The following is a 14629-nucleotide window of genomic DNA, read 5'->3' on the forward strand; positions in this document are numbered from 1 at the left end:
AGAAAATTGTAAGTGAATAGTATTGAGAAGAAAACATTTGCATATAATAAGAAACCATACCAGGTTTCACTTCCTCTGCACTAAACATACACAAACACAGTGTGAGGCAAGCCATTCCAGTGCAGGTTACATAGTGGACACATTGACTTGTAATATATATATGTATTATAATAATATGTGAAGCTAAGTATAGGTGGGTACTTACCACCCTCTTCTTAATATCTTAACTCTTCCTTCCCCTTGTGCTGCACAGCAAGGTGGTGGAGGAAGCCATTTGTTAGCACCTAGGCGACTAAAGTATCAACTAGTGTGACAACAATGTCGACAGTATCATCAGTCAGAGACTCAAGAAAGGACCTGATATCCGTGGACAGTGAGAAGTGTGATCAATCCACCGCCGGCAGCAACGGCGGAGATTCCGGTGACATGACCACCTTCAATAGATCCAGGTCAAACAGGTTGCTGATCGGAGCCCTTGTTCTCAGCATAGCCCTGTGCGTAGGGCTTCTTATTGGTTTGATTGTAGTGAGTTCTAAGACACCTCCATCGAAACCTACGGGGTCGGACTATTCAGCAAAAAGTGAGGCGAATAAGGCAGAGCATGCAGGAGGAAATATCCATGAAGATATGTGCCTAACGGAAGGCTGCATAGGTATGGTTTATTCATTTTATTATAACAATTATAAAATTAAGACGAAAATAACGTTTTATCAAAGGCTTTTTAGATACCAAAATATATTGAAAATAAAAATTTTTAAGTGATTTTTTACAATTACATTTTAGAAGTGCATGTGTAATCTTTCACTAAAAAATTCGAATTTGTGCAATTTGTTCCACCATAAAATAAAATGGAAATAACAAAAAAAAGAATAATTGGCACTTTACCTAAAAGCACCAGTTTATACCACCCTTACCACCCATTTAGTAAATTTGTTTTGATTTCTTTTGATTGATTTAAGTTCACGTGAAGGTTTAGGGTAGATCCGCAGGGTTAGTTCTTGAATCAAGTTTTGAAAATAATGAGATAGGGTTATTTAACTTGCAATATACGTAATTTTGCCTTATAGTATGCACATTGTACATATATAGTATTTTTCTAAGTATATCTTTTGATTTTAAATTTAAAGTAACAAGTATAATTTGAACTAAAATATAATTTTATAGTTATTGTATAAAACGTACAAGTGCCATGTCTTTAGATTGCCATGTAAGGTTAAGTCATGTAAGTACTTTCAAATATAACATTGCTCATAGATGCATGTATCCTTCTTTACTGACTAAAACTTATCAATACGAACTAAACATAGCAATACAAACAAAAGGATAGTATTGGCATAAAGGACCACAAATAAATGAACCATGTGAAACTAGATGCCGCCCACATGATATTGAAGAACATGAAGAGGAGTGTGGACCCTTGTGATAACTTCTATGATTTTGCCTGCGGAGGTTTTGAGGAGAGAATTGTTATACCTGATGACAGATCTTCAAGGTAGGTTTTTGTATGCTTCAGTTTACATGCATGCTAGTGGATGCGCCTCTAGAATTGCTTAGCATCCTCCTGAAGACCCATGTGAAGCTTCCAACTAGGGAGAACTCAAATAGTGAACTTATCAGTCAAAACAGATTTGACAATTTCCTGCTAATATTTTCGCCAAGACTACGTAAATTTGTAAATTCCAGGGTTTTTATAAAACAAGATAGCTCTTTAAAAAAATATTTTTTAATGATTTTTTTTGTTAAATATAACTATAATGTATTATTGTTCGTACGTTTTTAAAAAATAATTCTCCATTCAAACTTTGTTTCTTCTTTATTTTGTGACAAGGATATAGGGACATTACGATGGCTAATTAATTCAAATTTTATGTCTTAGCTAGATAAAGGCTTAAATTAGGGGCGTCCAAACTTTTTTATTTGGGGGGGGGTAAACTTTTAAAAATAAAAACTTTGGGGGTGCCTATGGCACCCCCAAGCTCATTTGGGGGGGGGGGGGGGGGGGGGTAATCTTTATTTCATAGAGGCCTTTTTTTATTTTGGGGGGTAATCACCCCTTTACCCACCCCCCTTGGACGTCTATGGCTTAAATATTAAATATTCTTTTAAAAATCCAGTTTTCTAGCGAAATAAACCAATGTGGTTATAATTATATCGCTAAAATAATATTACTGTAATATAATTCGCATACATTCTGTTTAAAGTAAAAATATAAACTTAAAATTCATAAGTTTCTCTGAATAATGATTAGATATTAACAAAGCAAACTCAGAGAAAAAGACCAGGTAGAAGGTGCCCTTTGAGTATAACCTAATCGGCCTAACAGTTTAAAATCAAATAAAGCTTTTTCTCGGAGATAAAATTGGTTTCATTAGTAACTGGCACCCCCTTAACAGAGTTAAAAAGAACATCTTGGGAGCAATATTTGTATATCCTTGCATCCCATCCCTGTATCCCTGTTTTAGTGAACATTAATTACTTTGTGAAGAGACACTTGCCACCAGTTCAGAACAAATAACTCAATTAGCAGAGAACAACATCAAGTTTTTTTTAGTTGCACACCCAAACTAAAACATGTAACTGTCCGTATGCCCCCCCCCCCCCATTACCTGAACAAGTTGATTATTATTGTCTATTGATGAATGAATGTATAGGCATGGATATATAACCCAGATAACTACCTAGAACCATTGTTGGAGACCTTTTTCGTATACTAGTGAATTGCTTTCTGCTCCTTTGTAGTGGCTTGGCTGTGTTAATATTTCCGACGGTATTGACTGATATCTGATATTCAGAGACCAATTGAAAGTTGGCACAGGGTCCACAGGTTGGAGACATAAAGTTATTTAACCCCTTCTTCTCTTTTGTTTTATTTTAATTATTGAAGTATCTTTATAAATTACGAAGGTAAATTGTTTCATTAGGTAAAAAAGAAATATAGAAAGAAATTTTAATCTTGAGCCTATTAATGGTAAATTATCTTAAACCTGTACAACATTTTTGGTTAGATTGAAGCGAGACTATGATAATTGTCCTTGTTCTTTAATGTCTCCATAGAAAAGTATACATAGATAAACTTTCAATCTAAATGATAAATTATAGTGATATATGTGTATTAATGCGTTTAATGCATTTTTTACACGAGAAGGAGATATAAAGTTATGTTCTGTTCAAAATTTTAATTATTTATATCAATTTGCTTTGATATAAAAAAGGATTGAGCTAAAGTTTATTATTATATTATTTATTAATGAACTAAGTTTTTCAATTAGGTCTTATGTTATTTTCATAAAGTTACAAAGAAAATAAAAAAAGTGTTTTTTATGTAAAAAACAAGGATGACAGCATCCATAAAAGCAAACCTTAAAAAAATGTAATATAAAAACCCGTATTACTCTATCAAAAAAACTTAAATTATTTAAATACCGGATGCTTTGTAAAGACTTAAATCTGAATTATAGCGATGCTTTACTTATAACTTTATGCCTAATGATCCAAGGCATCTATATTTAAAAAATCAAGTAAATTGGACGCATAAATCATAGAAAAATATTGCTTTTAAAAAAGGAAAAATTTAATGTTTTAATTTTACATACGGACTTTCTGGTAATGACATTGTACCAAGTTAGAATGTTTGACAGTTATAACAGGCAGAAAAAACAAATTAACGGACTGACCAAAATGATAGAAAAGCACCACTGTAAAAAAAATTGTAAGGATTTTAATGTCATTACTGTATTAACAAAAGGCATTTCATACCTATTAAATGTGCATAACTCTTCTACCATAAAGTCTAGAGTAGATTTTTTTCAATCTTAAAACTGCAAACGTTATGACTGCTTGACTAAAAAATATATAAAAATGACAAAAAGTATAATGGAAACAAATAATGTAAATATAAAATATGTTGTAAATATGTAAATCTTTTCACAAGGGCTCGGTGGCTGCGTATTCTATTGGGGCTAGTCTTAGTGGATTGAAAAAGCATTCGACAACGCAAAATTTCAAAAGCTATTAACGCTATTGCTTCTTTTCCAAAAATAATACGTATGAAACCATACACACAAGCAGACGGTCGACCTGTTAACAGTTTAAACTTTAGCTTAGGTCACAAACGGCTGCGGCTGTGTAAAATCAAATGTTTCTGCGACTGATTAGCATCAAAATGCAAATGGCTGCGGCTGCCAAGCCCTGCTTATCACGATATTACGGCAAAGTTTTTGTTTGCTTTCATGTATTTGCGTAAACTTGAAAATTGTCTAATTACACGTAAAATTACTTTCCTCAAACTTTATTTACTTCTCATTATGGCTTAACAACTTTCCACTAGAGAACCTGGAGGGGACATGGACTTCACTTTTATATGAATTATTTTTAGATTTTAACAGGGATACAGGGATAGGATTGTGAAAGTAAAGCATACCTTCCCGGTAGTTATTGAGGCTGCTTTTCTGTTAGTGGACTAATAATGCTTTTGTAACAGTTGCTTTTACGCCCCCCTTGAGGGGCTAGAGGGAAAGTAGTTGGGGTTAAGTCGAGCTGCCAATTTTCAATATAGTTTATACAAGAAAAATTAGAAGGGGAGTGGGGAATCTTGTTTTGACACAGACAAAAAGACATCAAGTTACTTTTTCATTTAGATTTACCCAACCTAAACAGACAAATAAAACCTTCAGTATAAATCTTTCTTTCCTTTGTTGTTACATAACATTGAAATCCAACCAACATATAAATATGTGTTTGGTAAGTTAATATTTAGCTCCATAAAGTTCTCGCCACTTGGATTAGCGGCACAACATTTTATAGTAGGAGGTAGGCTTACAAAACATTAACTTATACTTTTAGGTTGCTGAAATGTTAGCTCTAATTAAAAGATATTTAGTCTAGTCGATGCGAGCATTAAAATAAGGGAAATTGTAGATTTTAGTGGTATTTTCAATTTATGGTACATACTCATTCTTGATATTATCAAAAGTGTTAACATTTTGTAATTGCTGATATACTTAAGTAGAATTATTTTAAAGATACTGTTTAAAATTTAATTCAATTTAAGGAAAGAATTATAAAAATTATGTATCACTTGTTGCATGTTGTTTGTTTTGTGTGTGAGTGTGTGTGTGTGTATGTGCCCCTTTCAAGGATATATATAAGAGACATTATTACACTAAACAGGGTTGGTAGTGATTTTGTATTTTGGTAAAAAAGCATGGCAATTAGACAGTTCTTTTTATAACAAACAATTATAAATTACATTTGCTGCAATGGACGTACAGCAGAACATTTTGGTTGTAGATATTTTGGAGTGGATTTGCTACTAAAGTAAGTTAAATCGCCATGACAGTTATGAAAAGTTTTATTGGGATCAGACAAGTAAGGTAATTATAACAAACCATAATTATTGAAATATTTCGTTTATATTATAGAGAACAAAATTTAAATATAAGTGGTATAAAATAATTTTTCTTGAGAGACGACAGACCTTTTATCCATGATTACACAGGGGAGACATTTTCTCACACTAATATTATATTTAACCATATCATACGAGGAAACAAATTCTCTCTCATTCAGGTTTAAGGTATGACTATTGTGGAAAATCATTTAGGGAATCAGGGTAAAAGGCTTGTTTAAGGGTATTATTAGGGGGCAAATTAGAATTTTATCATGGAATTCGAGCAGTATATGTGCATCAAACAAAACCCCTCCCAAACAGCTATGTTTTAAACTCCTTAAACCTTAAACAAAATTCTAAATTATTTGGCTGGTTGGTTATACGTCTTCAATGGTTTTAAATACAAAACAACATTTGGCATCTTTTATACAATAGGTATTTTAAAGGTGATTTTATGTCAGGTTTGTTTTTTTGTAATGTACCAACTTAACTCATTGGAGATATCAGTCAGTTATACAATTTGTTCTTTTCACAAACCATTCTTTAGAATATCTTAGTTTTAGACAATTCTGCTTATATAGACGTTCTACTTGAAAAATATTTAAAGACAACAATAAAGTTTCCCTAAAAAAACATTCTGAACAGATCTTAATTAACTTTTGAAAAGTTAATTTATATTTGATAATTGCCTAAAAATTGTAATATCAAAGTTATCTGGGTCAATTTAAATATAAAATCTAAAATATTTGTTGAATTGCTAAAATATTTATTTTCCTAAATTTTTGCATTACAAATATTAAAATGGTGGCTAGTTTGTGGTTTTGTGTATTAAGAAAATAATTATGTGCTGTAGTAAATAATTAAGATTACTTCCTTCTAATGTTGTTGTTTAATTGTTTGTCGGCTGGTTCGCTGCTGTTGGTTTGTCGGTTGTTGTGTTTGATACATTCACACAACTTCCTTCCTCTACCACTGATGTCCTATAGACAAAGCTATTCAACAGAATTATTAATTTAGCAAAGAAATTAATCAAATGCAATTCAAAACGCTAAAGACCTTATCTTCATGGAACCGAATACGATTATCTTCAACTAGAAATAGATTGGATGTTACGTAGGCCAGGAACCATATATTTATGACATTATAGACATAGCATTGTCCACGGAAACGAAAGAACTTTTTATAAGTCCAAAAATACAGTTCAGATTTTAAGCAAATTCAGCAATATGTTTTAAGTAAGTTATACTTATTTAGAAATGATACATAATTTTTTTTAAAATGGTAAATATATAAATTCTTTACTCATATTCTTTTTTTAAATATTTGTAATCATTGTTGTTTTTATAAATTTGTCTATATCTTACAAATAATACCTATTTCATTGTTTTGCTCTTGGTTTTTTATTACAAATTTTAATCTAATTTGAATTTAATTTTATGTAATCTCAGCTTTTTATCTTTTTATCTCAAGTTTCAAACAAATCTTATATTAGCTTTCATTTTATGTTATAAAAAAAACCTAAAGTTTGCTATTAATTACAAAAACAATACAAAATACACATACAAATAGTCGAAGGTTATTTTCTCGTATTCATTCGAATCCGGTGGATAGGAACCGGATCTCATCCATACGAAAAAAACTATGTCTAGCATCGTATTATATCCAGTTTTCTACGAATATAGAAATGTACAATCATAAGATTAAAACTTATACCCTTATCTGTTTGTCTGTTAATATGATCAACGTAAATAATTTACCAACTCGCAATTTGTAAATAAAAGGCCTTTAATACAGGAATAGGACAAAGGGCGACAAATTCATTATTTTTCAAATTCTATTGCTTTAGCTCTGCCCTTTAAGATTCTCAAAATCCTAGAATAGAGGGGGTAGAATGATTTATCTGTAAATGTCCTATATATTATTCCCTGATAAAAGGCGGAAATTTTTTGCACACGCAATTCTTAATAATACTAGTTTAATGTTGAATTATCTTCCTCCTTTATCCTCTTAAAAGATGCAGGCACAGCTACTCTACCGTGTATGTTTGTGCGTCAAGTAACATTATCAAATACGGCTTTAGCTTAATAAGTTCCCTGTGTGAATATATTTTTCTTATATCACAATTTTTGCAAATTGAATTTCACATATTTGATGATTTATTGCAAATACCTGCCAATTATTAACATTTAAAATGTGTTTTTTTGCTGCTCTTCTCAAAAACTTTATTTCCATTTCCAAAAAAAAATTGTCTCGAAAAGATTTACCAAGTTTTTAAAATACAAATATTAAGAAAGGTTTTGTGATTAAATTCTAAACAATTGTAGGTCCAATCATATAAACATTTTTTTAATATTTAAAAGATGCATTACAAACAATTTTAGGACTTTTTTTCTTTTTCTTGCTTCTTTAAGTTTTAAGAATAAAAGAAAATTATAAAAAGATTTTTTTCTTATGTAATCGGAAATGTCTTACATTTTTACAGACAAACTAGACAGTTTTTACTGGCATAGTTACAATTAATTAGGATATGTGGCTCCGTTTAACACCCCTTTATCCCAACCCTTAAGATCTTTTTGTACAGTCATAAATACTTAAATAAGGATTAGTGGCTTCACCTCTAGCCTCTATGAGTTCCTTCCCAATATGTGGAATTATAAGCAAATTTGTGTTATGAAATTCAAAGTTTCTCCAATATACTATACTAGCGGCTTCTAGAGGCCCTTGAATTAGGGGGGGGGGGGAAGGGATGCCGACCCCCCTCCTTTCAACTGTAGCTTCATAAAAAAAAGTTTCGCCACCCTTCTACGCAGGGAAGCCTTCCCCAAAAATTGTTATAAACCTTCCAAGGACTTGTGAGAAGCTACATTGTAAAGGAAAACCATATCGGTTCAGCGGTTAGCGAGATTATCGGTACAGACAGACAGTAATCTCAGAAGATGCTATTACTTTATTATAATGATCATCTATAATAGTCGCATTGGTCTATTGTATATTTCCTGAAAGGTACAAAATATTAAGCTTCATCCGCAAGGACAGACAAACAGTCAGACAGACATTATTCTACTTTGTATTTTAAATTATTTACACAACACTGGTTTGAAATTAAAACTTTATCGTTTCGTGAGTTAATTTTTAATTTATTTCATGTTTGGAAAGGAAAATTGATATGGTTTTATTAATGTGCATACATACATACATCCACCACCAATAAGGGAAATTATGCCCATAAGTAGCACAGCAATAACGTGCTGAAAGCTTTTATTTTAAAAATACATTAATACACTGCAATTAAGAATGAAATTATGTTTATGGAATTGCCGTTTTTATAATCCAATAATAAATAATTTGCAGGAATTGTTAACAAATCACATTTCCGTTAACCAGCCCATTTTGTTAGGGCAATTTATTTCAAAATCCCTCAAAAAATTATGATTCTTCATTCAATTAGCTTAAAGATATGTTAGATAGAGACTGCAAGACAGAGTTCTTAACATGTCATGATTATAGAGTAGCTGTTACTAAAGGATATATAGAGCTATATAAAGCAAGACCACAAATAAATGTATTATGTACAGGGTGAACAATTCAAAGTTGATAAAATTTGACAAAAAACAAATAATTAGGTACTAATTATTCCAATTGTCAAAAAATAGGCAGATTTTATACATATTTGTAAAGTAGAAATGTAATTTTTTCAAAGAGAATCGACCCCTTTTTACTTAAGGACAACTAGTTCTAAAAATCCAGTGATTTTTTTTAAACCTTTTTCATTTATATGTGTTGTCCAGATTTACAGTTACACACTGTATATTCTATATACATAAATATTGGGGAAAGTTAACAGTGATGAAATATTAATCATGCACTTCTATAATTTCTTTCCTAGCTTCATTAGTTTTATATTTGTAAAAACAATTTAATTTATTTGATGATTTACAAATTATCGGTTTATGGTACAAGGGTTTTTATTGGTAAAACTTAAAATAAACATGAAATGACAACTTTATGAACAATTTTAACATACATGACACAAAATAACCCAGTGATAAGTCAATAAAAGAAAAAAATATTTACTTTATTCAAATCTACACTTAAAAACAGTATCGGGGAAGGGGCTTCCCATGACCCTAGAGACTAGGGGGAAAGCCACTAATATAAGTTTTTTAAAACCTTAAAAAAATATATAATAACTATTTATCTTTTTAGGTCGCAGTTTGCTCTGATAGGAGATGATCTTCTGCAGCAGCTAAGAGAAATTCTGGAGGCTCCAGCTGAAAAGGGAGAGTCACGGGTATTCACTATGGCCAGGTACAATCCTTTTTTTCCATGGAGTGAAATTCACCGTGTAAAACAACTATATTGCCCCATTTTATTGCTCGTAAGTAGAAAAACATGAAATTGCGATTGCTTATCTAATGATAGCAATTACGACAAAAATATGCAGAAAATAATCTTTTCAAAGCAAGGAAAAATGGAGGCGAATTGTTTATTTGATTCGGGTAAATTTAACCACTTGAAATATCTAAGGGGTATTTTTTCATGATCTGAATGGAAGAAGTGTGTATTTCCTCTGAACGATGTAATCATAGCCTATTGGAAACTTTACTAAAAAGCCCAACCATTTACGTTAATAAAGATTTTCTTTTAGACAAAAAAAACACTTTAAAGGTTTTTACATTGCGTGAATATCAAGGCAAAATTCAAATTTGATACATATTACATTTGTTACAAATAAAATTTGTAGATTAGGAAAGGTTATTAGTGGGAAAATTCATCTATCAGTCTAAATTACAATGTAACACTAATGGTTGCGATCTTGTTTGTCATCATAAAATATATTTATATTTGAAGTAGTTAAATAACCCTCCCACTTTGAAGTAACACGCAGCTTATGCGCGGGAAAGTGATAGGCCCAATCTCGCCCCAACACCCCTTAATAAATAAAGATGTTAAAACCTGTTCCTACTTCTATGTCAGGTATTCGACATACATACTAGTAAGAGAAGGGGGAATGCCTTGACCCAAAACGGGCGCAAATCATTACCATGCAAAGGAATTGGTTCTAAGTTCTTCTTGTAGACTTTCCGAGGCTAAGTAGTTAGAAGGCACCGAAAAAGTAGGATGTAGTCTTATTGCTTTTTGGGTGTATAAAACCTGTAAAACAAAAATCATGCATTGGTTTATACTCTAGAAAGTTTTTCTCTCTCTATCTTTTTTTTCTCTCTCACTATCGGACAAATATAAACTAAAGTTTTGGGCGAATAATGGTTGTAGTTAAGCCAAGACTTGATTGTCATTTTACATATAATTAGGCACTAACTCTGGTATTTTCATTACATTTACAGCTCAATATCTCTGCTAACCATACAAAAACAAGCAAGATAAAATTTGTATTTAAAATAATCAAAATTTTTAAGGCTTTGTTCATTTAAATATATTCATGCAAAAGAATGGCAATTAAAATTCATCTTTACTGAGCCAAAAGAAATAGAAAGTAAAAATTGTTGTTTATAAGAGTGGAAAAAATATGTTTTTAGTAAGAATATTTTTTCTTGATGGTTGATACCTATAATATAAAGTAGTAAGAGTTTTTTGTCTGTCCCGAAGGATCTCGCTAACCGCTGAACCGATATTATTCTCCTTTACAGTGAAGCTATTTTTGGAGAGGGTGTCTTCACCCCCCACCCAAAAAAAAAATTTTTTCACTCTTTTAAAACTCAAATTTAAAATGGGATGATGTCGACTTTTTCCCTCCAACCCTGCCCTGTACCAATATGAAGCTCACTGTCGGTCCAGTGGTAAGATCATTCATACACCTTGCCGCTTTTATATCATATTTTTATATTTTGATCATAAGATGACCTAAAGGGGTAAAAATAACAAATTTTAAAATTCACTTATCTTCGAGGAACTTATATAGATATTATACACTTTTTTCAGAGACACATACAAAGCTTGTATGGACACAGACAATATCGAGAAGATTGGGTTGCAGCCCATGAAGGACATGCTCAAGAAACTTGGAGGCTGGCCAGTTCTCGAGGGTGACTCTTGGGACGAAGAAAACTTTTCCTGGATCGACACAGTGTACAAGTTCCGCGAGAACGGCTACTCCACAGATTATCTGATTGATTTCTCCATTGTTACAGACAGCAAGAACTCGAGCTGGAGAGTCATTGACATCGACCAGGCCTCGCTGGGCATGTCCAGGGAGTATCTTATCAACGGGTTGGAAGACGATGATGTGATTAGCTACTACAATTACATGGTGAATGTTGCTGTGCTCCTGGGAGCAGATAGAGTTCAGGCGGAGAGAGAGCTGAAGGAGTCTCTCAAGTTTGAGATAGAGCTTGCGGAGGCTAGCCAGCCCAGAGAGAACAGAAGGAACGCGACCAGGTTGTACAATCCTGTTCTCATCAAGGATCTGGACAAGGTTACACCTCTGGTCCCTTGGTTGGAGTACATCAATAAAATTTTAACACCTGAACTTTTACAGGTAAAAATTATTTTTTAGGATTTCTTTCCATCAGCAAAGAGGATCAAACACATTTTTGTAAATACTTTTTGAAAACATGAATATATTTCCTGCGTATAGCTTCTAACACGTTTGGTGTCAGAAATTGTGATTTGATGATGCAGGTGATACCAACTATTTGGTGCTGCACCAAATGTACTACATTTTTTTTAATTACCTCTTGGACAAAGAACCTAGAGGCTAGGGGCGAATCCGCTAGTAAGGCTTATATAGTAGCTTCAAAAATCAAACTAAAAGCATTACTTAATTTCCGGATATTAAAGACTAAGTTCATTTTAAAACAAATGTTTAGCGTACATACATACATTTTAGATAATTAACATTCATAAAACAAGTGCAATTAGGTCAAAAATTATGACAGCAACTATAAACCAATAAATTATTTTTAATTTTGGCAGTATTATCAAAAACAACATAAAATATGAAATTATCTTGGTGCCTCATTTAAGAATTAACCAATATGTGCTTTATTTTTTTAAAATCTATAATACAAAGTATAACGATGACTGTCTGTTTGTTTGTTTGTAGCGAAGGATCTCGCTAACCGCTGAAACGATCGGGTTCTCCTTTACAGGGAAGCTTCACATAGGTCCCGGGAAGGTTTAAAACTATTTTCTTGGGGGATGGGACACCCCCAACCCCCAACTCCCCCCCAAAAAATGAAAAATCCCCCCCCCCCCAAAGAACTCATTAAATAAAGAAGGAAATTAAGTTTAATTTGAAAACGTCCACGGACACTTTATTCCGCGTGGGTGACGTCCACAATTAGAGAGTGGCTGCGTTGCTTATAAAAAAAACTTAATTACATGTTGTTGCGTTTATAATTTAAAGTTTGTCGCCTAATGATTTAATTTTTCTATTTGATGGTGTGTCTCACATATAAATTAATATCATCATTCAATTGTTTGAAAAAAGACAATTATGTTTTATCCTTATTTTTGCCATGCTTGAAAACAGTATTGCATATTTAAAACAGTGGCGTTCTAAAGGGAGGTTCGGGGGATATATCCACCACCCGTGGAAAATTAAGGGAATAATTTTGGTTTAAGGAGGGTATAAAAATTTTCGGCAAACACAGTGCAGACTACTTTTAATATACTTTTCAAATCTTTAATAGTTATTTCTCGCATCGTATTATAAACGGCTTTCCGCGGATATAGAATGTACAATTATAAGATTAAAACTATTTTTTTTAGCCCCGAGGTGCCGAAGGCACCGGCTAAAAAACTGGTTTTAATCTTATGATTGTACATTTTTATATTCGTAGAAAGCTGGATATAATACGGTGCTAGACATAGTTTTTTCGTATGGATGAGAACTGGTTCCTATCCACCGGATTCGAATGAATACGAGAATAGTTATTTCTCGTATCGTATTATAAACGGCTTTCCGCGGATATAGAATGTACAATTATAAGATTAAAACTAGTTTTTTTAGCCGGTGCCTTCTTATGATTGTACATTTCTATATTCGTAGAAAACTGGATATAATACGATGCTAGACATAGTTTTTCCGTATTCATGAGAACCGGTTCCTATCCACCGGATTCGAATGAATACGAGAAAATGTACTAAAATTTAAAATGAAAATGAACGATAATTGGATGTATTGTACACTACTGAATACGATTAACAATATTATCAATTATAGTGAAGAAAGTTTAGAAACTGAAGGCTTTTTAACCAAATGAAAATTTAATGAAATGACTAAATTTTTATATTGGTTTTAAACATTTGGGGACTAGAATTAATTACAGTCCAATGTCCTCCCCCTGCCTGATTACGGGTAACTAAGCTGTTGGAAAAAGTGTAATCTATTCTTAAAATTTTATTTATTCTGAGTAATTTGAATTGTAACTTTAAACAAAGTTTCTTCTTCTCTTTGACAATAGATACTCTTTTAGTGAATGTTTCTGTCTGTTATGTTAGGGGTTATCGACGATTTTTATTTAGATAATTTACTTCATTAACCTGCATTTCACCTTTCAATTCCCTTTTCTTCCTCTTCCCCGTCCCTTATTGTTTCTGCTCTCCTCATTTACTAACCCTTCAACATATAAAAGAGGGGAAAACTGAAACAATGAAACAAGGATCAGCTTTACGTTCAGTACGCATAATATCGTAACTTTTATTATTCTAGAATTTACGAAATATGTTTATATATTTTTAAACAGCTTATCTACTATAGGAATCTTCCTTTCTTAATTGCAAAGCTACCTTGTAATTTATTTGGGTTTGTGCTTCTGTAAGCTGTAAAAATATAAATTTTACATACTCAAAACACAAAAATTAATTCGAATAAGAATTAACAATAACTCGACGGTTGTAAAATTTGACTTCAAAAAAGATGTAGGATGGGAACATTATTTAAAATGTTCAAAATAGTTTTGTTCTTTTGGATATATTTGTTTAATCCTAATTCTGAATTTCTAGTTGGCATAATCTAAGTGTTTCTTAAAATTTTATTTGTCTCGCAACTAATTGTTTTAATAAACTTTAAGGATTAACCTCTCTTCGGTAGAAAATAACACCATATTTCATTGGAATGACCTGTTTTGGCTGTTGGAAAAGTAAAAGGCTTTTTCTACCATTGAACTATCCTTTTCTGATATTCAGGTTGATGAGAATGAGCGGACAATAGTGAATGAGCCTGGATATCTTCAAAATCTGACTAAAATTCTGCCAAAGACTAGCAACAGGTGCTTT

The 14629-nt window shown here is 32.1% G+C and overlaps 1 protein-coding gene across 1 annotated transcript in view; it reads left to right on the forward strand.

The window, feature by feature from the left end:
- LOC145316554 (neprilysin-2-like) overlaps nt 1–14629 on the forward strand; it is a 26126-nt gene continuing 11497 nt past the window's right edge. Inside the window, exons 1-5 of the mRNA XM_080157128.1 lie at nt 1–652; nt 1372–1492; nt 9596–9697; nt 11330–11885; nt 14540–14622. Coding sequence (XP_080013254.1) covers nt 319–652; nt 1372–1492; nt 9596–9697; nt 11330–11885; nt 14540–14622 — 1196 coding nt within the window. The 5' untranslated portion in view covers nt 1–318. The remainder of the gene's footprint in view (nt 653–1371; nt 1493–9595; nt 9698–11329; nt 11886–14539; nt 14623–14629) is intronic.

This window comes from Acartia tonsa, chromosome 4 (genome assembly GCF_053477335.1).
Source record: "Acartia tonsa isolate MP-2025a chromosome 4, ASM5347733v1, whole genome shotgun sequence".
Classification (NCBI taxonomy): Eukaryota; Metazoa; Arthropoda; class Copepoda; order Calanoida; family Acartiidae; genus Acartia; species Acartia tonsa.